Below are 27,638 nucleotides of genomic sequence, written 5' to 3'. Positions count from 1 at the left end.
GAGTCCCTGGAAGCAGCTTCAAAAATATCTTTTAACTTGGAGCTATACAAGAGAGGTTCTTACACAAGCCTAATAGCTCTTACCTCCCAGGGGTTGGAAGGGTTTTACTTTCTCATCCTACCGCATAGGTAGGTTATTCAGATCTGCAGTACCTTTGACCAGGAATTCACTGAAGAAAATCTGACCCTCAGACACTTCTGTAACAAGAAAATCCTAGAGATCTGTCTCCCAGGACTATCTCAGTGTCTCTCTTAATTTGGAATAATGGAGAAGGCAGGGTGAGCGCATGACTGTTGCAGTCTGTGTAATACCAAAAAGAACAAACTTTTTCTTTTGACATCTTTTAAATATATGTTTAGGCACACATTGTGTTCTAGTGGATAAGGCACTGGAATGGCAGTCAAGAGGCCTGTGTTCTAATCCTGGTTGTACCACTAACTTGCTCTGACCTTGTGCAAGTCATTTCATCTGTCTCTTTCCCTTCCACTTTTTGGCTTGGCTAGTAAGGCCTCTGCTGTACACTTGAAAGTTGTACCTGTATTACTGTTTAAGTGGTGTGATTTACCAAAACAATTAAACAAGTATAGCCTCTTTTCCTTCCCATATGAGAATAAGCTATACTGGTAAAAACACTTTATATCAGGGTAACTTTGTCAACCCTAGGAGGATTGTACGGCTTTAACTATACCAAGGCCATGTCTACACTAGAGAGCTTACAAGCGGCACTACTGTACCAATGCAGCTTCGCCCCATTAATATCTCCCGTGTAGCCGCTCTATCTGAATGGGAGAGAGCTCTCCCATTGACATAAGTAAGCACCCCAAACGAGCAGCAATAGCTATATGGGCAGGAGAGCCTTTCCCGCCAACGTAGCACTGTTCACACTGGCGCTTCTGTTGGTGTAACCTGTGTCGCTTATGGGGGTGGTTTTTTTTCACACCCCTGGGCTAAATTATACCAACAAAAGTGCTAGTGTAGACATAGCCTGATATAGCTAAAGCAATGAAACTTTATGTATAGAGCAGCTGTTAGATTGTAAGCACTTTCAGGACACAGATGAGCTCTCACTGTGTGTAGAGTACTTAGCACATTAGAATTCTAGTCTTGGTTGGGGCCTCTAGGGCCTACTGCAGTATCAATGATAGTGTATGAGTTTGTAAGCCTTTCTTTCACTTACAAAATTAAATCAGGGCCTAAAACCTGGGAAGGGCAGAACTTGGAGAATAACTTTATCGCATGACTTTAGGAGTGCTGTAGAAGCATGAATGAGGCCCTGGAAGGAGGAGTTGTGGTCAGTTACAAACCCTGTAGTCACTTTCAGGGACAGGGCGGAATGTGGACAAGCTGACTAGGCCACTGGGTGATCAGCTGACTTATACCAGTATATCATAGGACAGCTAGAAAATATTAACTCTATCTATATCAGGAACTTGGAATCAGAAAACCTTAATGTCTTAAATGCTTATGCCCTCTGAATGGAAGCTTTCCAGGTCTCTGTGCTGCTGGAAATTGCCCCATGGAAATCTGAGTATGCTCTGAGTTTAAAGATAAGTGAGGAAATATCTGTACCATAATAAACAGGCATATTAAGACGGGAAAAAACACATGTGGGAGGAGTAAAGGGACAAAGAGAACATTTCCCCATCCTCAAGGAATGAGGCGTTGAAGGTTTGGGCTCACCTGAGAGAACTTACTTTTACCCATAGGAATCAAAGCACCTGTCTTCCACCTCTGGATGAGGAGAATTTACTGAGTTAAGCAGCTTTCTTGTACAGACTTTGCTGAACCCGCTTCTGGATCTCTAAGGTTATGTCCTCACTACCAAAAAAAGGTGTTTTCTACACTGAGATAATCTCAAAGTAAAATCCAAGTGGGGACAAGGCTCTGTAGTTTTAACCTTCATGTAGCTGTAGAGGTCAGCCTTATACATTGAGGTTAAAACTTCAGTGTTTTGTCTTCATTAGGATATTACATTGAGGTAACTAATTCAAAGTAACTATATTGATGTAAAAACAACTATTTTCACTGCCTAAAGATGCAGGGACAGGAAGTTTCTGGAGACAGTGTGACAATGTTCTCCCGTAACTATCATCAAGCACGTCTCTTAGCTGTAGCAATGTAAAGAAAGAGTAGGAAACAACAATATTCTATAAGAAAAGTAGTTGCGCATGAAGGATAGTGCTCAGGGAAAGTTAGGCAATCTCTGATTGTTCTAAACAACCCCATACTCTCATTTATGGGAGTTAAATGTCTTAATCCATTACAGGAAAGCCTCAGGGAGTGACACAGAAAATGCCTGCTCGAAGAGCTGCAAAGATTCCATGATAATTCCTCTTAAAGGAGGGCTGTATCAGGAGGCGAATTTAGAAAACAGGGTTAATCAAAATAGGGAACATTGTTTCAGACTGAGGCCTGATCTACACTTAAAATTTAGATAAACATGGCTGCAGCACTCAGCGGTGTGAAAAATCCACATCCCCAAGTTCTGTACTATGTTGACTAAACTCCTGGTGCAGGCACAGCTAGGTGGATGAAAGAGTGCTTCTGTCAATCTAGCTACCATCGCTCGGGGAGGCAGTGTTCCTCCAGCAACGGAAGAACAATTTCTGTCATTGAGGGCTATGTCTACACAGCTGGGTTGATGGCAGCATAGCTACAGCAACGTCCCGTAGTGTAGACATGGTCTTAATGTGTAGGCTTTGACAGAGGAAACCAACTTAAGCTAAACTGAAATCGGGCACTTCCTGAAATAAGTGTGTGCCCAGAACAGTCTTGTACCAAAATAACTCAGTGCAAGTTTGTGTGAAGACCCTGCCTTAGATAGACCACTGATAAAGCGGTCAGTTTACGTAGCAGCGTGCTCTGTTTATGCATTAGAGAATTTATCCATTAAACCTATCCATGCAGTATATGATCAAGGCCAGAGGCACCGACAGGGAAACCTGGATGGAGGTAGGGGAGAGAAGCTGCTTGGAAAGCTTTCTTTTTATTTTTCCTTTTTTCCCCTCCTCCCTGAGCTCACTTTTCCAAAGTTACTCACAAGCTTTGTCTTTGTCTGTAAGGTAGGATGAGGGAGGCACAACACCACTAATGTTAGTCCCTTTTAAGTAAGCCACAGTGGACTAAAGAGCTCTTTTGGGGCAATAACAGCCTTCACAGGAATAATGGTCTTAACTGAAGAGATCTTGTAGGTCCACCTTATAAAGATGGAGTCAAATCTATTGTGCTTTTCTATAGGGATTTTATGCAATTTAACATAGCCGTTCAGAGTGGACTCTTCCTTCTACTGAGCCATTCAGTACTCACTACCTGCTCCAAAGAGTTAAGTGTTCTTTCTAATGGGGAACCTTGGCAGGTGTGTCTCAGGCCTTGAGATTTGTTTCTCTTTTGTATAACCAGCACCTTAAGTGTAATCAAAATCTGAGTGTCAAAAGATTTGGATTCTGAGTCTCCAGGAGTCCAAGGAAGAAGATTCACACACTGCCGAGGAGGAGGCAGAGACCTTTAGTTTTTAGATCTTTGGGGAGCTTTGTTGTTGTTTGTTCACTAGAAGGGAAGCCCCGGGAGGACAGAGAAGAATCCAAAAAGCCATTTGTGTCTGTTAGGAGGGGCTTATTCCCAGGATACTGTAGTATATCTGAATCAAGTGTCTAGTTAGCTAGAGGAGTCTCAGGCTCCCTCCAAGAATAATCCTTATAATAGCTGTAAGGAGCTGGTCACGGACTGTAATATGACCACACAAACACTCATTTAAGCAACATAAATCTCCAAGCAGACGAGTGCTGCTTGACAGGACAGGTCTGAGAAGCCAGGGTTACTGGAGTCCAAATGTGTTGCTGGATTTGGGTGACCAGTGCAGAGGATGAGGGCAGCAAGTTCACAGGTGCTAGGTAGATCCCCTTCAACTAGTCTGGCCACATGCCTTATATTTGTCCGTGTTTGTGCTAGACTTTACTCTGTAGAGAGCTGACTGGTCACTTCAGGTAATGAAGGCTGCATGAGGAGATTAAGTCTATCCACGTAACATCCCTCCCTGATCAGCAGAGACCTCAGATTGGGCCGTCTCCTGATGTTTTCAAGTAGCATAGCATGTCTCCATCAACGTTAACATTCTGGCTGCAATGTTAATCCTGTGGACCGTGGTCCAGGTAAGGACTGCGGGTAGGGAGTGGAGGAAAGGGAGCAGGATAGTAGAGAAAGGAAAACTCCCAGCAAAACCCAAGGGCTCACAGCCTGACTTCTCCAGCTTGGCACACAAGTAACAGATTTGCTGTGATGCCTTCCAGGGCTCATTTAGGGAGCAGTTTGAACACCAGAACTAAGAATGTTAGCAGCAAAAAGGGCCTAGGTGGGTGTGGTTAACCTGTCAATCAAGCTCCAGGCTAGCAGATTCTTTTGTTACTGGAAGTACTGTATATTGTCTTATATTCAAATTGTCCATCTCAAACTAAAGCTTACATTCTGCAGAAATTGGTTATTTTGGCAAGCCCAAAGACAGTTTGCTATGATGTTTCCTAATCACCATATAGCCCTATTTCAAGCCCTATAATAATTATAAAATCTTTCTCTCAGATTTATGTTTTCTGACTTACCCATAACTAGGGCCCTACCAAATTCATGGCCATGAAAAATGTGTCATGGACTGTGAAATCCGGTGTCCCACTGTGAAAACTGGTGTTTTGTGTGCTTTTATCCTATACTGTACAGGTTTCACAGGGGAGAGACCAGCGTTTCTCAAATTGGGGTCCTGACCTAAAAGGAAGTTGCGAGGGGGGGGGGGGGGGGTCGCAAGGTTATTTTAGGGAGGGTATTGCCACCCTTACTTCTGCGCTGCCTTCAGAGTTGGGTGTTCGGAGAGCGGCAGCTGTTGGCCAGGCACCCCGCCAGCATCCGCTCAGAAGTAAGGGTGGCAATACCATACAATGCCACCCTTACTTCTGCACTGCTGCTGCTGGTGGCCCTGCCTTCAGAGCTGGGCTCTTGGGCAGCAGCTACCACTCTCCAGATGCCCAGCTCTGAAGGCAGGGCTGCCTCCAGAAACAGCACAGAAGTAAGTGTAGCAGTACCGCAACCTCTCCTACAATAACCTTGCAACCCCCCCTTCCTCCCCCACACACAATGCCTTGTTGAGTCAGGACCCCTACAATTACAACACTGTGAAATTTCAGATTTAAATAGCTGAAATCATGAAATTTACAATTTTAAAAATCCTATGACTCTGAAATTGATCAAAATGGACCGTGAATTTGGTAGGGCCCTACCCATGACATTGATTTAAATTGCATATACCAGGTTTGTAAATCTGTACTGATACAGGATTGGAGTGTAAGCATATTAAATAAAACTTACTTCTCCTAAAAGCGTAGTCCAAATTTTCATTCAAAGGGATGATGGGAGGCAGTTTGAGGGGAAAAAATAATCTTGCAAGGGTTCAGCAGTTTCCTAAGAGTAACATCATCCTGTTGGGCACGTGGGATCCTTCATTGTATTCTTTGTCCCCATAAATATGAAGGTGGGGCTGGGGAACTGTCTGCCCGGTTTAAGGAGTGTCTTACTAATTATCTGTGTATTTGGACAAATATTTCTTAACTGCAAAAGTAACTTCAGCAAGAAAGCTTCATGTGTCATGTATGGACAAGCAAATAATTGTCTCACACGAGCACCAGGATATACTAAGCTTTTAGAATTTTTTGGATCATCCTGGTAAATTGATGCCAGAAGCTTGGCTTCATTTCATTGGTGCTGCTGTCTCTCTCACGGAATAAGAGCTGCAGCATGTCAGACTAGATGGGTGGTGTATTTGAGATGCAGAAACAATTGTTAGAATACAGCTATTTTTCCTCACGACTTGACCACCTGTGTAGCTGTTGGTATCTTTTTCCTTGTACTCAATGGAGAGGAGAGATTTGTGTGCATACACACCAACACTTTCTTTTTATATTCAGTAGAAACGGTGACACTGCAGTAATAATGCAGGTGTCCCTGCAGCAGGAGGGCTGTTGGTGCCAGCCATTGATGCAGTGTTATACCACTTCAGCATCACAGTCTGACCCTCCTGCTTTCCCCTTCTCTGTCAGCAATGAGAAAAAATATGCATTTTGGAGTATATCAGCGAAATAGATTAGTAATATGCAAAAAAAAAAACCCCATCTCACACTTGTTAAGAATTTTATACCAGCACAGTTCCTGCTTGCCGGATCTTAGAAGTGTGTGAATAAGAAAATTTAGCCTGTCATGTTTTAACAGAACAGGTGTGAATTGCGATCGTACTTATTTTTCCATTGTCATGAATTCCAAGTAACATGAAAACAAATATACCACTTTACCGTACATGAAATGGTCAGCATTGCAGGACTTTTGTGGATGGTTCTGCAGTGTTGTTGCTGTTATGGTGCCAGCTGCTGTGCTAAGAAAAATGGATTGGGCTGGGATAAAGAAGGATCCCATGTTATTGAACTATACTGCTCTGACCTTTAAAGAACTGTAAGACTGAAACAGGCCAGATTTTCTGCTGGTATAAATGCATGCTGCATCTGTTTCCACCAGCCAAGAATTTGGCCCTGTAACTTTATAGATTTTTTAAAATAATCAAGCTTGCATAACAAGAATTCATCATCCTGTATCTTTACAATAAACTTCACAAAAGAAGTAGCAATAGTTTTTGGCTCTGCCTGTACTATATAATTCTAAAGGTCGCAAAGGTTTAAATGATTTTTTATGACCATTTTAATATTTGCATCAGTAATTTTTTTTAAATGAAGGTTTAGCTTTGTGTTAAGACGATGTATTTGAAAATTTGTATTAAAGTTATAACCATCTATTGTAGATTTCTAAAAATATATAATCTAAGTTAAAACAAAGGAGAGAGGATACGTACAAATTTAGGTATTATGACTTCATTATAGGGAAAAATTAAACTTTGTTGCATTGGGTGTATTCACACTTATTTCAGAACATCATTAAACAGAACACTCAATCTTGGCATTCAACAGTCCAAATAGTTTTATTCCTTAACTCTTTGCTGATGTGACGAGTTTGATATTGGAATGGTAAGAACTCTGGGTCCAATAACTTCAAAGGGTTACATCTGAATTGAGATAGTATAGATATGGAATTCCTCTTTGGCATGGAAAAAATAAGTGTCTCTGTGGAGAGAAATTCTTCTTCCCCCTTCGCCAGCCTGATGGGTATCTGAAACATGAAAAAAAGTAATTGAAGTATAGCCCCATGAATAATGAGCATACAACTACATTTGAGATACTTACTGTCTCTTGATACAATTTTTTTTGCCTTTGTAATTAAAAGGTGGATATAGAGGGTGAAAGTTATACTTAAAGTGGTAGTCAGTTAAATTAATATATGCTATCATGGGATCATGCACCATAATGGGGACTAATAAGGTTTTAGTTGGGATAAAACATGGGCTTTGTTGTGCTAAAATATATTAAATGAAATAGGACAGTGGTCCCCAAACTGTGGGCTACGGAGGAATGTTCGGAGGGAGGGCACAGTGAGGCCTGGGCCAGCTTTCCCCCCCCCCCCACCACGACAGCAGGGAGGGAGTGTGACCCAGCCCCACTTGGCCCCCAGCTCCACTCCAGCTGCAGCTTGGCTCCCAGGCCGTGGCTCCCAACTGTGGTTCCCAGGGGAGGGGGCCCGCAGGTTCCATTACGGGTGAGGGAGCAGGGCGCAATGGGAAAAAGTTTGGGGACCACTGAACTAGGACTACACAATGTTTGTCATAACAGGATTTTACTTTCTATGGCTTGGTAAGGAATTTATTTATCAAATAGGATTTGACAACATGCCTAATGGTATCCTAGAATTGACCTATGTTTTTATTCAAATTATGAAGAATTTGAATTAGGTTTACTTGAGATTATGCAGGCAAATAGAACTAACTTATACTTATGAAATATATATTTGAACCATCCTATATTTCCATGAAATTTAATCATAAGGTACTGAGTACTGAAATGTTTACCTTTGGATGATTATTGAATGGGATAATTTCCCCCTGAGATTCTTTGCCAGAATTATGTCAGCTTTCACATTACATTGCTGTATTTTGATCCACTTTCTTCCATGAATCCCATGAGATACACCTTTAAGTGTTAGATAGCTATATAAATAGTTCAAAATGAACTTTTTTTGAATTAAAGATTTCATTGTATAGTCTTCCTGAATTTGGCTTTTATTTCTCACAAGCAGAAATTGAATGTTTTATTCTTAGACAAATTTTTATATATTATGAGATAGTAGAAAGTAGAAAAATGTTCTGATTGTACAGGAATACATTTCATCTGTATGAAGTCAGTGCTACTAATGAACAACTGCAAAATTAGGCTTTTAAAATAAATTGGAATCCTTGGTTAGATACAATAATATAAAATACTATTTTTTTTTATTTACAATTACTCTCTCTGTTTGTAAAATCGGAGTCCTGCAACATCTGGTAAGAAGTTCCATGTTCTTGACAGTGACTTCCAGAGCAGGTCTGTTCAGTGTACTGACAAGATTTTGTAACTTGCCAGTCCTGCATACTCAACCTAAAAGCTGGAGGTTAAAGTTCATTATCTCCTATTCATACATCATCCCTAATGAATTCTGCAGGTTAGATTCTGCTTTTGTTTACACCTGTGCAACTCCGTAGTCTTCTGCTGATGCTTTCAGTCCTGTGCAACTCTGGGCATAATTAACAATATGCTAGGAAGGAACTTGCAGGTGTCGTACTAGCATTGGTTTCAGCTTGGGTATCCCCTCTCCTGCCCACACATATAAACTGGTCTACCCTTTACCTGCGGTTCCATGTCCTCCTTACCCTTAAAGGCAATCCTGCAGTTGTGTGTTTCATGAGTCCTATAAATCTTCTCTGGCCAACTGTAGAGTGCAGGCTGTGAATAACTTACAATCTTTAAGGGGAAATCAGGGACTAATAATAAATGTACACTGTTGGATGCTTTTCTTTCCGACAAAAAGGTTCTAGAAACATTTTTGTTCTGAAAGTTTACGTTATTTTTGACATAAGTTCCCAGTGCCTGGAGGAGAAGGGGAATGACCACGAGCCTAATTCAAAGGCCAACTTCACTGTTTCACTAGGTGAGTTACTTAGCTAGTGTTTATCATAGTTAGTAACTAGCAATTTTGTTTCTATTCTGGATTACAGATTGACAAGTAACTTCTTCCTACTGGAACTTTAAGGGAAAAGTTAAAACTTTAAGACACAAATGAAAAATTCTTAATTTTTGCTAAGAAATGTGAATCATTACAGTGTTTAACAATTTTGACACTACTTTGGAAAAACAAGCAATGTCTTTAGCAACCTTTCTGAAAGGACACTGCTGTATTGCTTCCATTATTTGTTTCTAAACTGAAATGGCATATTGTTAAGGCCCTTTGTTTTCAGTTTTTATTTTATTTAATTTTTCTCAGGAATATTATCAGTGTGTATTATTATAAAACAGGTGCAAATTGATGCAAAAACTATTCATAATTTTTCTGTGTAAATATTGGGGTTTATTTTGGTAGACAGAAGGACAGGGGAGGTGTATTCAGTCAATTAGTGCTTTGATTAATGGAATTCAATGTGGTTTGCTGCAGAACTAAAACAGAACTCAAAACACAATACCACCTCTGAGTTTAAGAAAACAATACATCTCTAATCGCCAAATAAAACTTTTCATTTGAATAAACAGTTTTCCTGTTGTAGACTTAGAACTCTTAGCCTATAAATATTTACATTTAATAATTGGGCCACACCATTTGCAGAGCATACACTCCACTTCATCTTTTTCTCCTGTTTTTGTTTTTTAAAACTTTTGAATACTTCCTTGTGTTCTGAAACGTATTCTGATACGTTTTTCATTTTCTTCCCTTTTTAGTGTGTCAAATCTTTAAACCGTTATCTGCTAACAGCTTGAAATGTGCATGTGGTGGGCGTGAGATTCATCAGTACGTTCAGATGTGCACACACTTCAGAGCTTGTGTGCATGCCTGTTTGTTGTGTGTATCTTCTACACCAGCGTTTCTCAGATGCGACCACTGTGGCCACGTGTGGCCACCAAGGGCTTTTCTTGTGGCCACAGTCTCCTGGGCTATGATTTGGGGGGAGGGAGCAAAGCAGAAACCCTTCCTCCTCCCTCTTGCTCCTGGGTGCACCGCCTTGGTGTTGATTTCTGGGGCTGCCAGCAGGGGTTGAGCCCTGCCCCCCCCTCTGGAGACATCTGGGGCACAACGCTGGAGGAGCAGGCAGCCAGTGAGTTCCCCATCTTCGCAGGAGTGTGGGGCCCAGACTTTGGGCTTCAGCCCTGGGGTGGTGGGGTGGCAGGCTCTGGCTGCGGGGCTTCAGGCTCCAGTCATGCGGCTTCGGTCTCAGTCCCACCGCTGCCTCCCCTGACCCTCCCCTTCCCCCATCCAGGGTTTAATTTGTCCCCAGGCTTGGCAGGGCTGAGTAAGTCTGCTGTGAATAGTAATACTTGTATGTTTTGTTAATACCACTTTTCACAACACACTTACTAGTTAGCAATAAATAAAGGACAATGATTTGGACATGTATATGTGCATATTTATTTGTTTTTCCTAAAGCTAATTAAGTATTTTAGGAAATAGTGTGAGAGCGGCACCAGCAAGAGTTGATGGCTGCACTCTGAGGCCATCAAATAAGTTGTCCTGAGAACCCCTGTTTTAGACTAATACATAGTCTTATTTCAACAGAGCTTTGCATATACACACAGAGTAACGTATTATTATAATACATATAGCTCATGCGATGTACTGTGTTTTCCTAATGAAACAAGTTTTTTTATCTTTTTGAATGATAGAAAAGTAGGGTGAAAATCGGGGAGAAAAAAATACTACTTGTAAAACGCAGGATTTTTTCGGTAAAAATAGTTTTAAACTGAAAACGAAGGGGTGTACATATTCTCAAGGTACATATTCTTGCTTGGTGCTGTAAAAAGTAAAGCATGAGTAAGTTAACTAGGCTTCATTTGATCCCTCAAGCTACTTGCATTTGTCAGAGAGAACGATATCCAAAGTCCATAGACTGATCACATTTTAATTCCCGCTAAGAGAACTGTTTGCGACACTTTAAACAATTGCCACTAATTAAACAAACTGTCCCTTTCAGGCCAAAAATTCCTGTGCAGTCACCTCAAGGAAAATACAGTAAATTTCATATTCTCGTTTCAAAGGCTTTAATTCAGCACTGTCTTGGTAGGTAGGTGTGGAAATTACTTTTACAACTGGTTTTAAGATTTTAAAATATAAATAAGGATTTTTTAAAATATGAATGAGTCTTTGTGTAACTATTAGATGGTAGTCTTCTGTTATCTGCCACTTTTCTTGTTGTAAACACTGCTTGAAGCACAGCTGGAAATTTGCACAGTATTAGTTTGTGTTGCACACATCAACGTGTAGCATGATAAGACAGTTGAGCAAGTTCACTAGTGACGTGCAGGTGAGAAATTGCTTTGGTTTCTAAATTACAGCATTTTGCTGATGAACTATAAGAATGAGCACTTTTTCTTTCCCATTCCCCAGCTTTCAGATTTCTGCTTTGTATTACAAAATTTTGTTATGCAATCTTGCTACTTCCAGTGAAATGGAGTCAGTGCCCTGCTGATGATAGTCTGCTTAAAAGCTGTGCCGTAACAACCAACTGACTAGTCTCGAAAGAATAAGATATTAAGGATTTGTGCTAGCAAAACCAGTCACTGAGACGTGGAGATGTATGCAAATAACGGAGAATCTAGTTTAAGAAAACATTTTTCAGTTCTCTGCTTTATATAAAAATGACTTGTTTTTGTTTATGCCTACTGTGTGCCATTATAATTGCACTCCTGTGATGGAGAACTTTGCAAGACAGATGCATAAACTGTGCCATGGCTGCTCTGTGGATTGATGAGCAGAGCTATTTATGGAAACTGTGTTCTGACTATATGGATGTTACAGAAGTTATTTAGAATAGGCTTCTGTGGATTTGGACGGTGGGGCTATATATATTGGAATGTCTGATAGTGGTGTTACTGTCATTGCTAACTTCAGAAATTATTCCTCAGTAAAAAGTGTGATAAATTAACTGATCTCAGTAATTTTTGTTTTTGTCCCCCAAACTTTATGTTGTGGAACTAACTGTCATTGTACATGACCCTGTGTGGAGGCAAAATGTAAAAACATTGCTCACTGAGTATATTAAACATTTCAGAAAAGAACAAAATTAAAATATGACCATGTATTAATTTACAGCACCCAAAATTATGCTAGGTGCTCAGAGTACAAAAAAGATTTGGTCCCTGCCTTAAGAACTCTTCTCTAATTTCAGATATGATGCAATAAGAGTAGGAAGGAGGATGGGAGACGCTGTATGATCATTCATTTACTCATCGGAAGCACATGCACAGTGTAGTTACACGTCTTAAAATTTATGACACAGGTATAGTACTGCCAAGTATAAAGGCTGATTAGGAGCTACTAGCATGTTTTTTTCCATGCTGAATGGTCTGTAGTTTTGGACAGCAGGTATTATCTAACTTCAAGGTTCAAATAGGGGATCCATAATTTCAGACTCAGTGGGGTAGTATTATCTAATTTAATTTCTAGATGCCAGCTTAGCTGGTTTTGCAACCATTTGGGGCTTTGATTTTGGGAGCAATACTATTATTTCGTCTGTAAAATCAACATTGTTTCCATAACAGTCATTCGTGCCTCTTAATGATGGCATTCTGGAACCAGCTAGAACAGTCTGGTGTACCCCTGCCACTGGTGCCCCTTTTCCTGTGGGGGCAGAAAAATGCTATTTTGTCTCAGGCATGAGGGTGGATTTTCTTTTTTCTCATAATGCTTCCAGTTCTTTGGATATCTAGACGAGAACACCCTAGATCTACTCCAGTCAATAAAGAGGTTAAAAACTCTATTGGGAAGGAAGCTCTTCTAGTCTTCAGTTCAGAGAAGCCAATTACCAAGCTCCGATGGCCAAGTATAATCACCTGAACTATTCTACATTCATGGACTTTGTTGACAAGCTTCTGCAAGAGGATAGAGACAAATTTCAGGCTCTCATTGAGGAAACCAAGTTGGTTGCCAGGACCACTCTTCAGTCAGCAGTGGATGCAGCAGATATATCTTGTAGGACAAGGGCTACTGCCATTGTAATGTACCTTGAACCTTGGCTTCATGCTTCAAGGTTTCCCAGGGAGGTCTGTAACAATTGTGGAGGATCTGCCCATCAATGAAACTCTCATGCTTAACCAGAAGACAGATGAGCCTTTACATACTTTAAAGGCCTTCAGGGTCACTCTCTGATCCCTAGGGAGATATATACTTGTCCCGAAGAGAAAGTTCTACATGATGTCATACAAGCTAAGACTGATGGCTCAATAGTTTTACCACTCCCGACCTTGTGAGCCACCCATAAAAGGCAACAGGTTCATTTTCCCTTCACCTTCTGCAGAAACATCATCGTCCCAATCCCAGCCTCCATTGAAATGATATTTTTGATGGGAGTTGGAGAGTGCAAACCAATGATGCCAACACTTACGGATTCCCACATACCCTTTGGAGGTCGTCTAACACTCTTCCCACACTAGGAATGCAGAAACAGACAGGTGGGTTCTAAATATCATCCATTCTGGCTGTGCGATCGAATTTCCCTCCCTGCCCCCACCAAGCCCCCCCCAGAATTTTCAGGGCCATTCTCACAAAAAGATTCTCAAACGAGAAGTAGAATCCTCCTTGCAGCGAGGAGTAATAGAATGGGTACCTCTTCAGCACCAAGGAAAGGGCTTTTTACTCACCTTACTTACTAGTATCCAGAAAGAAGGATGGAGGGAGGCCATCCTCAACCTCTGCTGTCTCAACCGCTTTATTCGCAAGCAGCAATTTTGCATGGTTACACTGGCATTTTATAATCCAATCCCTAGAAAAGGGTTTGTGGTTTACAGCTCTCAGTAGGAAGGACGTGTATTTTCACTTGGACATTCACCACACACTCAGATGCTTTCTCAGATTCAAAGTTGTGCCTGACCATTTTCAATACAGAGTACTCCTGTTCGGGCTTGTTACCCCCAGGTTCTTTACCAAGGTCTCTTTGGTAGTAGCAGCCCATATCAGATGTCTTGGCTTCACCTTTTTCCCCTGTCATGACTACTTGCTTCTCATTGCCAAGCCACGTCAAGATGCCTACAAATCAGCTTTGTCAGTGCGCCAACTCGTGTCTTTCCTAGGAAAGAGAAATTTGGAAAAGTCTGCCCTCGTTCCAGCACAGACTTTAGATTTCATCAGCATGTCCCTAAATTCAGTCACAGTGAGGGCTTATCTGCTACAGATTCCAAATAACGGCCTCATAGATCAGGTCATGAGGAACCTTCGAACACCAATCAGAATTCCTTTCTCTCAGGGGACATAAGGCGTTATGTATTTGTCATGCCATTGGCCAGACTCCATATCTGTTGCTTGCAAGTGTGGCTTCAAATAGTGTTCTCACCAAGCAGACAGTCCATGCATACCATAACTGTGCCCACACCAAGGTAACCTCCTCTCTACTGTTGATGGAGGGATCAAGATGTGCATGAGCGTGCCACTCCTCTTCCCCTCACCAGACAGGATGATTATTACGGAAGCATCCCTTTTAGGCTGGGAGGCTCCCTCAGACAACCGCTCCACGTAGGGCACTTAGACGTCCCAAGATCAGGATGGGATTGTGGGCAGCCTGGAAAGCTTAGAGAGGTTTTCTTTGATTTATTAAAGGTCACTGTGTCCTCCTCATATTGTGTAATATGAGGACAATATTTTATGTCAACAAGCAAGGAGGAACAATAGCTATTCTTCTGTGCACAGAAGCAGTCACCTTATGGAATTGGTGCACCAGCAATCAAATGACCCTGTTGGCTGTTTACCTTCCTGGGGATCAGAATATGCTGATGGACTCCCTCAGCAGACACTTTATCGACGACAACTGAGAGTTACGTGACTCTGTGGTAGACAGTATTTTTGTTATGTGGGGAACTCTCAAAAGGGGCCTGCTTGTGTCTCAGATGAACAGAAAGTGCAACATATACTGCTCCAGAGGGGCCCTAGAACTTCGCTCTCAGGTCTAGACTGCACCCCTGTTCGTGAAAGCGCACAGTGAGAGGTGGTCACTGCCTGCCTTATCACCATGGGTGCCTCACAATGCTTTGCTGTTGTGGCTTCCAAGCTGGGCCACTCACAACCAGCCTTCAGGTTACACCTTGTGTCTGTGTTCTAGACAGCCCTGGTTCAGCAGTTATGACCCCAGCTGCCTGTCTACAGCCCCATAGCCCCTCTCTTGTTTCCACCAGCCTTGGTTACTACTTGCAGGGGGACCCCTGCCCACTCCCAGTCCTGAATTTCCCCAAAACCATGCGTTCTGCAATGTCCAGTCCTCTCCTGGACAATTCCGAGAAATATGATTCATTTGCTCCTTTTAAGGAGACAAACACAGTTTACCGCATTAAGTGGAGCTGGCATTCACATTAGCACGAACACAGCATTGTTGGTTTAGATTAATAGTAAAATGAGTTTATTAACAAAAGAAGATAGGATTTTAAATGAGTTCAAGTATAAGAGAGTTTAGAAAGGGTTACAAGCAAATAAAAGTGAACACACACGTCAAAAATTTAATCTAGCAAGTTTTGGTTCAAGGCTTCCAGCAAGATAGTGACTAAGGGTATATCTCCACTAGCAACATTAAAGCGCTGCAGTGCAGTGGCAGTGCTTTAATGTGGCTGTGTAGTCGCGGCACCAGTGCTGTAAAAAACCACCCCCACGAGGGGTGCACTGTCTACACTGCCACTTTACACTGCTGAAACTTGCAGCACTTGGGTGTGTTTTTTCACACCCCTAAGCGAGGAAGTTGCAGCGTTGTAAAGTGGCAGGATAGACAAGGCCTAACTCTCTCCTTGGTCTTGATTTTTCCAGAGGCCTATATGTTCTTGAGCCTTTGTCTTCTTAGATGAAAGAAAACTTGCCTGTCTCTGCAAGGTTCTCTGCCTCTTTCTTTTATAATCCATTAACTGTTTGAAGTGGTAGCATACCTGTCAAAGTAAAGTTTATTCAAACAGTGAGGAAGGTGACATGGAATTTGGTGAAAGAGGCTCCATGCTCCTTCCCCCTTCCCCGCCATTTGTGTTTGCTGAAATGCAAATTGGTCTGTTCCCTGCCATTTCCACCCTTTCTGTCATGATGATCCTGCTTACTATTTATATGTCAAATGAGGTAAACACATATTCCTTTGTTTAGGATAGACATGTTTAACAACTTGTTCCTGGACAGGGCTGTCTGTTTTGAGCACGTATTAATAACATCATACAGGGGGACTTTGACTTTGCATATAATGTTGCTACATACATTTCACCATGATATTATTGTCCAGCAAGTTATTAGTTTTCGAGTGATACCTCACAAGGCCTATTTTATACAAAGATTACTACAGTAGTGTTTAGGGAGTGAACACAATGGTGCTTTGGGTCACAGTGACGCTCTCCTTTTTCCATAGTCATATCATCTGAACTATGCCTTCCCGCCCTTCCCACTCCTACCTGGGGTCTTACAGAAAATTCATCAAGACCAGGCACGAGACATCCTCATCGCCCCCAACAGGCCCAGACAATATTGGTTCCCAAGTCCTCTGCGTATGTCATCTTGGTTGCCAATCAACATTCAGTCCTTTTCCAATTTCCTGACCCAGGGGAAAGGTAGAATCAAGCATCCCAAGCACTCCATCAGAGGGCTTGGGTTTTGGATGGGTGTCAAATCTACAACATCCTTGTTTTGAAGCTCTCTGAAATCTGCAAAGCTTTCTTACTAATTGCAGAAAAGATTCCACTAGAAAATTCTAGGCAGCCAAGTGGAAGTGTTTCTCTGTCTGGACACAGCCTCTAGTGATGTAAGTTTCTGTTATGGCTATTGCCTTATTCTGGACTATCTTCTTTCCCTCGAAACAACAGTGAGTCTTCCCATCAACTCTTTATGGATCCATCTGGCACCAATCCATGCATACCACCCACCGGCATGTGGTAACTTAATTCTCGCTCGCTCACTGATTACCAGATTCTGTAAGAGTCAACTCAGAACCTTTCCACCAGTAAGGAAGTCTACTCCTCAGTGGGATTTAAATTTTGTTCTTCTGGTGCTCACTAAGTCTCCCATCAAACCACTAACTACATGTTCCACGTGTCTCCTATCTGTGCAGGTTGCATTCCTGATCACAATGATTTCAGCCAGGAGAGTCGGTGAGCTTGGAGCATTGATGGTGGACCCTCCTGTGCTATTTTATATAGAAACAAAGTTTCGTGTTTACATCCAAAGTTCACCCCAGAGTAGTTTGAGTTTCACCTGAACCAGTCAATTCACTTACCTGTGTTCCCCCTCCAGCCGCAAAAGCACTTGCATCTGAAAAAATGAGGAGACTTCATTCTCTCTATGCAACGAGCCCTGTCCTTTTACCTGCAAAGAACAAAGGCAATCAGAAAATCTCCCAATTTATTGCCATAGCTGAAAGTGTTTGAGGTCAAGCTGTTTCCTCTCATAGGATCTCTATCTTACTCTTACTCTTACTGTATCTTACTCTTCTATAAGTGGTCTAATTTTCCTTCCCCTCCTGGGGTCAGAGCTCATTCTACAAGTGCACAAGTGGTGTCAATGGCATCGCTTCAAGAAATACCTTTTCTTGACATTTGCAGAGCATCTATGTGGAGTTCCATCCACACGTTTGTGAGACCTGCTTTAGTTCAAGCCAGTTATCCCCCATTCTGTATTTGGTCATTCGATTTTTCTTCCCTAAGCACCCAACATTTGTCTATGCTGAATTTCATTTTGTCATCTATCGCCCAGTTCTCCCAATTTATCAATATCCCTCTGAGTTTTTGGAGGATACAGCTAAGTATTGCAAACCCTCTCCTGCCCAAGCTTTGTGTCATCTGCACACTTGATCAGTATGTTCTCTATCCCTACATCCAGGTCATTAACTCTTTTTATGGTAAACAATTGAATTGGGATGTGTTATTTAGCATCTTTATTAAAGTAGCTCTTGGGCCACACACCATCGGGTAAAGGGCATTCGTTCTTTTAGACTAGGAAGTACAGCAGTGGAGGAGTTGTTGGGAAGTAGAAATGAGGACCCGGCTGGGGGAGCCTCACTTCCTGAAAACAAATAGGAAGCTAACAGAAATTTATACACATGTTTTATGAGTGATTTATAACAGAACAATAGACCTATGTGAAATTATTTGTGCAAGATATGTCACCTTTCCTGGAGTATTTGGCCTTTTATATTTTGTAAAGAAAATTAAAGGTAATGGAAACCTGCAACCATGTGAGAGTATAACGCAAGTTATTAATAAATCGGAGTTTAATTGAGTTTAGTGCCATGACTACTTGTAACTTGTCTGTTAGTCGACTTCATTATTTTGTTTAAAGAATCTGTGTAACCTGTCTTTAAAAAAATGTCAATATTGGACTATTTCCAGCCTATTTGAGGGCAGCAGCCAGAGGGCTTTTTAAACCTTCAGACTATCCTCAATTTTTATGTGCTGGGCATAAAAATAGCTTTGATGAAATGATATTCTAGATTTAATCAGAAAGCGCGCGCGGGGGGGGGGTAGGCATCTAATGTCAAACTTTTAAATTTCAGAACATTTAAAACTTCAAAGCTTTTCTACCCAAATAGCTCTTTCCTCTGCAAAAGGTAACTGGGACACAGCATCCTGTTAGTCAGCATGGTATTTTTCACTCTTGTGTCAACAAATCCAAGTATAGTCCAGATGTTCCAGTGCAGTGGATGTTTTTGGCTTTTAGAGCTATGTTTCATTTGAATTTTGTAATCAGAAATCCATAACACATTCATTAAAGGCTGAAAATATAATGTGCATGGTCTGGACAGAGACCAAGATGATATTTGTACCCCATTTGTCTTGGGTAAATGTAGTAGGCAGTACCTATGAGAGAGAGAGATGTATTTATATGCATCTTCATAGGAGTAAGCTTTAAGGTAACAACCTTTTTTGTTTCCGTTCTGCATTACATTCAGTTCAGTGAATTACTTTGATCAGCAGCCACAAATATACATTTTTAGGGACCATCTTTTTGTTCTCTGTTTGTGCAGGACCTAGCACAACCGTCCTTGAATAGTGTCCCTAGGCACTACAGTAGTTAGTTAGTATCTGTTTCAGTGATGTTTGTTTAAAAGGGCTTAAATCTATTTTACTACTCCTAAACTAGTCTCGGGGTCCGCTTTTGTAAATATGATAAAAGTTAGTGCAAGTGCAAAACAGATTGTCGTGTCGCTTCTTTCAGAATGCAGATATCTCCTGTGTAATGCATCTTATAAAAAAAAATCTAATTGAGATCTATCCAAGCTATTTCCTAATACCATTAGAGTATTCATTGACCCTATAATCAAACAAGAGGGAAACAATGACTGAAAGTCAGAATAATTTCTTTTAGTATATAAATTAACAGAACTCTTAAAGTAATTTTAAAGGGAAAATGTGCTCACTTTGTACTTAAGTTTTTCCTCCATAGTTAAAATGGTTGCAAAAAATACTGTCTTTAATCGGGGGGGAAACAGTTGACCTAGATTGATTAGTGAAAATGAGCTGTTTTAATTCACAGTGTGTATTGAAAAGAGCAGAAATCTGGATACAAAATAATTATTTTGAACATTCAGCGGTGTTATTCAAAACCTTTCAGCGTCCCATCAATAAAACAGTAGGATTTGTGCAGGTAGTGCACTCATGCTAAATAAGCTCTCCTGTATTTAGTAGAACCATCAGCAATTAAATGGTAATGCTGGCCCTCCAGTGATCATAATAAGGCTTCAGAATTCTCACTCCAGTGAGATAAATAGTGAAGCTCACACTTAGTACAATGGTCTGGCACATTTGGACAACAGTTTGATTTACATTATAAGGGCTACCATTGCAGTCAAAAGTGGTAGACATCTCCGGTCTGATTTTTCCTCCCCAGACGTTTTGAACACCTACACTTCTCATAGAAGGAAGTGCTCAGTACCTCTGAAAACCAGACCACTTTTAAAAGTCATATTCCATTCTGTGTAACCGCAAAATCTGGAGAAGACCTTACAACCCTTGAATTTGTGTTTTTTGTTGTTGTTGTTTTTGTTTTAATATCTCCATATTCTTATCTGGATATTAACCCTATTCCATTAGTTTGTTGCACTGTATAGCATACAGTCTTTAAAAATATAGCTTTCAGATATCTCAGAAATATACAGTAACTTCTGTGGGAATTCATGACTAATACTAGTTGTAGTTCTGAGGAGGTAAAATCTAGTCTAAAATGTTACTTGATGTTTTTATCTCCATGTAAATTTCTCCAGCATTTATACTTTGGGTCACAACTTTTAATGCTAATTAAGACTTAAGCCTAAAACAATTTAATGTAAAGTTGCATCTGCTGGTTACCAATTGCAGAGCAATGTTTAGAGTTTTTAATTTATGAAATATATTGTGTAGAATTTTGAGAAGTGTTCAGGATTTTCCTTCCATGGAAGGAAAACTCGTAGTAACCTCAGAGGGAACAGAATTATGCCAACACAAGTGCTTCTGAAAATCTTATTTGCAAGAAAATCACTGCACCTTTTGATTTTAAAAAAAATGCATGAATGGACTTTAAAATTACAGAATTAAGGATTGGAATTTTATTAAGGCTAATGTGTTCTTCTTTCTTTCCAGGTGGAGTCATTCATTTTGGATCAGGATGATTTGGAAAATCCGATGTTGGAGACTGCTTCCAAATTGCTTTTATCTAGTACTGCTGATGGTGCTGACTTGAGGACAGTAGACCCAGAAACCCAGGCTAGATTAGAAGCTTTACTTGAAGCTGCAGGTAAGTACTCATGTCTCTTAAGGGCTCAGTCCTGCCACCTTTATTCCTGAGACCATAATGGGGCTGCTTGCATAAGTACTAATCCTCATGTGTAAGTGTGGCAGTCTTGGGGCTAATGCAGTGTGAACTTTCAGTGGTGTGAAAATTATTTTGCAGGGGGGGTGGGCCTAATTAAAATACATACCTTTCCAAAAGCATTTAATAATGCAGGAAAAGAAATGTCCTGATATCATTCTCTGTGGACTCCAGAACTCCACCTTATTTTATTGTAATATCCTATGAATATGATGCTAGTAAAGCTCAATTAATTTCCCCACCTCCCATTTCTTAATTATTCCCAACGTGCAAGGCCACACTTCAGACTGAGAATGAGTGAAAGTACTCTGTCTGAACTATAGAGCTGGCTTTTTCCTTTTGTTTCTGTAGTTGTCCTGGTTAAGGCTCCTCCTTTCTAGGTCTTTAACCATCAGTATTGGAATGGTTTCTGCTAACATATTGTATGGACTGAATTTACACTTTCTTTGTTACTTTTGTTTTTCTTTTTCGGTGTACGTATCCACTTGTCCTAAATTGGAATGAAAGGAATAGGTAAATTATCCACCGCTGACGGTAAAGCATTTGCAGATCCCGAGGTGCTTCGTAGACTGACTTCCTCGGTCAGCTGTGCGTTGGATGAAGCTGCTGCTGCACTTACCCGAATGAGAGCGGAAAGCACAGCAAATGCAGGGCAGACGGACAAGTAAATAGATCTTTTGCATTTTTTTCCCCTGCCACTTAAAACACATTCTTTATTGCTGTCCCCTTTCTTTTGCTATACAACAATGACATAGTTGTTGAGATTGAACTGGCTTCAGATTGTCAATTCTGAGCATATACTTTGGACTTTTTATTTAATCCATTTGGCATTAAATGCTTTCCAGGTGGGAAATGCAAAATGCTTTTGCATGGGGTACTGGGAATTTAGGGACATCAGTACTAAAAGGGTTAACGCATTCAAGAAAAATTCTTATTTCACTATCTTAGACATAATTTCAAATGTCAAACAAAATCTAGTAGGCTCAGAGCCTACTACGGTAGTGTACTTTCCTCTTCAAATTTCTTCAGGAGATGATGACTCCTGAAACCAGTGGAAGAATTTAAATATTTTTTTTCTGTTGCCCACTTCCTTATTTTTATTTGTTTTTTAAAAGAAAGCAGTTAATATAAATGGTGTTGAAGTAGTTTTAGGAAAATATCTAATTTGAGGGTTGAGGAACAAATAAGATCAAGTCCCTTCTATGGACTTCTTAAGTTAAGGTAGGAAGGGTGTGGTCCTATGGTTAGGGCAGTGGAGTGGGACTTGGGAAGTGACTTGAGATCTCCGCTCTGCCATACTTCTTGTGGAACCTTGGACAGGTCCCTTAATCTTCTGCTTATACGTTACACCCCTGTCTCACACTTAGTCGTCTTTATTTAGAATACAAGCTCTTCAGGGTTGGGACTATGTCTTTTTGGGTGTTTGTACATCCTCTAGCATGATGCAGTCATGGTGTTGGTTGGGGCCTCAAGGCACTACTGAAATACATATATAATGGCAAAAAACTCAGTAGTGCCTCAGTATGCCCCATTAACAAACATTACCTTTACTCTGCCAACCCCACAGTTACTGAAATGTACAAGCTCTTCACCTCCTTTTAGGAGCCATTCATTGTCACCCACAAGATTCTAACTAATACTATTAAAGGACAGGAGGGGAGTTGTCACCTTCCCTCTAGCCTCTTTGAGCAACGTCTCAATACGCACATAGTCAGATTGGCCCTTGACACTATAAGATTCCAGAGCTTCCAGGTCCTCACATACACACTCTCACACTAGGATATGTCTACACTGCAGTTAACCCGTCGCTGGCCCATGTCAGTTCACTCAGGCTCATGGGATTTGGGCTAAAGAGGCTGTTTTATTGTGGTGTAGGTGCTCAGGCTGGGGTCCTATTTCTGGAACCCAGGACCCTGTCCTCTTGTGGGCTACGCTGCAATTACAGTCCTTTAGCCTACGCCCTGTGAGCCCGGGTCAGCTGACACAGCCAGCCACGAGTGTCTAATTGCAGTGTAGACATACCCTTAGCCAACTTCTTAGAAAGACTCACAGGTACAATTTAAGAACCATTTCACAGCCTTTTGCACCTCCCTTGTGCTTACTCACCAGATATCTCAAACCTACACTTTCACTTAACCATCATTAAAGCATTAGTTCTCTCATATTCTATCTCACAGCTGACAAGATCCTTAGTAATAAAAGCTGTATGCCCTGCTGCTTACACAACCTACACAATTCTGCATTGAAACGATGCATACTGGATCCTAAAGGTACACATGCAGCTCTTCCTTTTTGCTCTTACATGTTGAAAGGTGCAAACTACAGATTTCCTCATATAATCACAGCTCTGTAACACGCCTCAAAATATTCCACTCTGTTCCTTGTATCACAAACACACCTTGATTGAGCAGGCACAACTGCTGCCCCCATCTGACACACTCGCTGCACTGGAGTGTATGCACATAGTTCCCATTGGCTACTGCCATGTCCAGGGGAATGGAGGGAAAGTGGCACGGGCAACCTTTGTAATGTTTTGTCCTTTTAATAGTGTTAGTTGGAATCCTGTGGGTGAGAATGGGTCCTAAAAGGAGGTGAAGCGCTTATACATTTCAGCAACTGTGGGATAGGTAAAGTAACATTGTGTGTGCTAACGGGACATATTGGGGCCTCCAGGGCAGATTGGCAGAGGCCCTGGAGTTTTTTTCGCCTTCCTCTGCAGCGTGGAGCATGGGGCACTGGTCACTTGCTGGAGGATTCTCTGCACCTTGAGGTCTTTAAACCACAATTTGAGGACTTCAGTAACTCAGACATAGGTTAGGGATTTGTTACAGGAGTGGGTGGGTGAGATTCTGTGGCCTGCGTTGTGCAGGAAGTCAGACTAGATGATCATAATGGTCCCTTCTGACCTTAAAGTCTATGAGTCTATGAGCACAGCTGAAAGAGGGCAGCGTTAAGATTGCCTGGGCAACCTTAACTGTGCATTTGCTGTTTTTTTCAGAAACTTGAGTTTTGCTCAACTCAGCATTCTGGAATGTGATGTCATATCACCAGGCAACCTTAATTCTGCGTCAAAGTAGTCTTTTGCCATTGAATTTCCTGTTTTGGGGTGGTGGTTTTTTATTTTGTTTTTTTTTTAAGGAAGAGATATGTTGTTGCTAGGAGTTAGTAGTCATTTAGGCGGTTATACATATCATGTCTTGCAGTTTGCATACCGACCCAGCCCCTCACCACAATCAGCTGGGCCCACCAGCCTTGCGTCAGCACCCCACTGCAGCCATGCCCTTGATCCAGTCATTGGGGTTCCCCTGTCCAGCTTTCCCCCAGCTTGTAGTGCGGGGGTCTGGGTACAATAGTGAACGCATCTACCTGAAGTCTTCACTTCCTGATATACAGACATTTCTGTTGACATTATTTCTCCCCCTCTTTTAACCCGACTCACGTGTTGTGCCTGGAATGAAGGACAACTATGTTACAATGGGGTGGTGGTGGTCCTGGTCATGTTTCTGAGGGTTGGAAGGTAGCAAGGCCAGCAAGAGAAATCACCCAGGGTTTCTGTTCCAAAATATTGACAGTTTTATGTTTGAGAGAAAAATCCTCTGACCCCTGTCCAATAGATACACCCCATCTCCAAGAAACAGTAAGGTGTCAGAGCTAGTAAGGTTTCTATGCCATACTGTATGCATTTTCCAATCAGTCGTGTATCCTCCAATTTCCCGATTGAGGTTCTTTCAGTATTTACTTATAGCTTTCATATTGTTGTAGCAAATATTCAGATGCCCAACCAAATCAGAGAAAACTGTGTCAACTCCTGGACACACATCTTTGTGGTCCAGATCTGCTTTTATTGATTGTATGAGGTGTATGTCAGGAATAAAGCCTGGATAGTTTCTGCCTGAATAAATCATCACAGTGCTTGGTAGATGACAACCTCATCAGCAGAGACCCTAGTTTTCCGTCATAAACCCCTCCCCCCAAATTCTCTGATTAAAAAAACCACAAAAATCTGCATTTTTCTGCAATTTAAATGAAACGCTGAACTTTAGTTTCCCTAGCCACACTATACAGTGGGACCCTGTTTATCCAATCCAGCTGGTACCAGGGCCAGGTTGGATAAGCAAAAATTCACATAATCTGGAGAATGGGCAAAGAACTTCAGCCCCAGGAGGGTGAGGCTGAAACTCTCCAGATTATCTGAATTTTTGCTTATCCGATTTGGTCCCAATTAGATTGGATAAACGGGGTTTCACTGTACTTAAACATATGATTTTATTTTTTCACAAAATGTAAAAACTAAAGATTCTCTATAAAAATGCGTATTCCGTGTTTTTCGGTGGCAAACGGATTTCTAGGATCCCTGCTCATAAGTTACCTCTGCTCACTGCAGAGTAGGCAAAACATGATGCCAGTGCAAGCCAGCTCTTTTCACCCAAATCAGCCTTTTAGTCAGCAATCCTCATATCATGGTGTACTGCTTCCTCTCCTGCAAATTTCTTCCTGCTTGCTTATCACCCAACCTTACTTCCCTTTTCCCCCCCCTTCACTCCTCCCTTCCCCCAAAGTCTTATGTCAGGCTCCTTCTCACCTGATATAACACGAACTTTGGTTAGACTGGCTGCTAGCTAGTCTGCCATGGCCACACAAACCTCCCATAAAATGAAAGCGTTATAGCAGAGACAACTTGTAGCTAACAATGTAAGTTATTAAATTTTTATTGCACAGAGGTATAAATGTTCAGATTAGAAACATCAGTCGCAGGGTTCACCTGGGGCAATGGTCTGACCTATGACCGTACACTGCTGCTATTTCATCACCCAGACTTTCCCTTGTTTCTATTTATATATAGGAAGTTTGATAAACTAAAATGCTACATGATGGGCTTGAAAATGTTTGTACTGGATTCTGTTTTGTACTGGATTCTAACTGCTCATGAGAGTTCTGATTTTTCAAAGGACATGTTTATACTGTATTTCAACCTTCATTTTCGTTATGGTTTCCTGTGTTTTTTCCATCACGCTTTTCTTGTGTTTGTCTGTCTTGTATTGACTGCATCATGATGACCGGTCAGGTTTGTATCTGAAAAGAACATAGTACTTTTACTCTACTCACATAGGTATTTCTTTACTGCTTAAAGTGTAGTTACAATTTCATTTTCTGAAGATGTGATTTACCTTACTAGCCGCAGTTTGGCAGAAGCTTGTTCAGAAGGAGATGTAAATGCTGTGCGAAAGTTGCTAATTGAAGGGAGAAGTGTGAATGAGCACACAGAAGAAGGGGAAAGTCTCCTTTGTTTAGCCTGCTCAGCTGGATACTATGAGCTTGCACAGGTTAGTTTCCAATGCTGTCTTTTACACAGTATATAAAGTACTGTACTGGTGTATCACTATCTGGCCTTTGTGGTGTTACAGAGCCCAAGTAACATTTCAGTTACTTATATTTTCAACAGATGAAAGCTGTGCTTCATTAGAAAAAATTTGCATTGCTAACAGGCACTTTGTATATACGGACGCCCCCCCGACTTACGCAATCGTTCCGTTCCGGAAAGCCTAGCGTAACTCGAATTTTGCATAAGTTGGAAATGTATACCTGTACATTACGCAAAAATTTCCGCAACTCGAAAATCCTATTTCTGCCTTATGGAACTTTTTCCGTAAGTGCGAGTTTGCGTAAGTCAGGTCTTGCGTAACCCGGGGAGCGTCTGTGTAGCATTTGAAATAAGCTCTTACAAGACACAATGAGTTCACAAAATGGGATTGTATATAGAATTTAATTTTAAGCTCTATGACAATTTGGGCATTTGTCATCTTACAATAACACTTATTGCCCGTTCTGCCAAAGGTTCTTCTGGCGATGCATGCTAACGTAGAAGACCGAGGTATTAAAGGAGACATAACACCTTTAATGGCTGCTGCTAATGGCGGGCACGTCAAAATTGTGAAGTTGCTGCTAGCTCATGGTGCTGATGTCAATGCACAGTCATCAACAGGTAATAAATGTGCCATGATGAAGAGTGAATGTCTGAGTTTTGTGTCACAGAAACTCTTACCTTCTTTGTGTCTTTGTGCATCTGATGTCCTGGTGAGTGGGTTGTTTGTTTTCCCCCCTCCAGTGTGTTTGCCTGTTGCTTTCATATTTCTTTGAGAAATGAAAAATATTAATTGATTCCAGACATATGTTCAGTATTGCTAGTCTGAATCAAACAGGAAGTTGAAGTTTACATTTGCCTTTTTCACTTTTGCAGTAACTGTTACTCCATCTTCATTTGCAAGTGGTGATAAAGTTCATTCCTGCCCAAATAGTAGACTATAGACCACAATGTGTACAGTTAAAAAAATACAAAAAATCCTGAGTGAAACAACACATACCATGATTTTCAGGTGCCATGTGTCAGTTTCAGAGCAAGTTGCACCTGTTTTTTCCCCTCCATGGTCCACCAAGGACATCCAGTTTAGGCTTGTGGCTCCTAGCATCTCACTCTCTTCCCCCCGGACGTTTCAAGACTGCATAGCTCCCTGCCTCATTGAGATTGCCTAAAAAGGTCAGCACTTGTGCTTTGCTTTCTCTGTTGCTCTCTCTCTCTCTGGACTATGACCAGAGCATTGCCCGCAGTTATAAGTTACTACACAGCTCCTTCTAAGCAAACACATTCATTCTTAAGAGCATTACAGAGAAGACATTTAAAACAATAAAAGAACCTACAC

General features: G+C 41.2%; 1 protein-coding gene across 3 annotated transcripts in view; it reads left to right on the top strand.

Annotated features, from left to right (window-relative positions):
* The window catches only part of ANKRD17 (ankyrin repeat domain 17), a 100,659-nt gene that overhangs the window by 12,291 nt on the left and 60,730 nt on the right, over positions 1–27,638 (top strand). For all 3 annotated transcript variants that reach the window (XM_026653337.2, XM_026653336.2, XM_024196797.3), the window contains exons 2-5: positions 20,712–20,865; positions 21,448–21,604; positions 26,117–26,264; positions 26,776–26,923. In XM_026653337.2, the coding sequence (XP_026509122.1) occupies positions 20,712–20,865; positions 21,448–21,604; positions 26,117–26,264; positions 26,776–26,923 (607 nt within the window). The remainder of the gene's footprint in view (positions 1–20,711; positions 20,866–21,447; positions 21,605–26,116; positions 26,265–26,775; positions 26,924–27,638) is intronic.

The sequence above is a fragment of the Terrapene carolina genome, unplaced genomic scaffold, assembly GCF_002925995.2.
Source record: "Terrapene carolina triunguis isolate 2854851 unplaced genomic scaffold, T_m_triunguis-2.0 Scaffold136, whole genome shotgun sequence".
NCBI lineage: Eukaryota > Metazoa > Chordata > Testudines > Emydidae > Terrapene > Terrapene triunguis.
The sequence above is the reverse complement of the archived record's forward strand: the minus strand, read 5'-3'. Positions and strand labels throughout refer to the sequence as shown.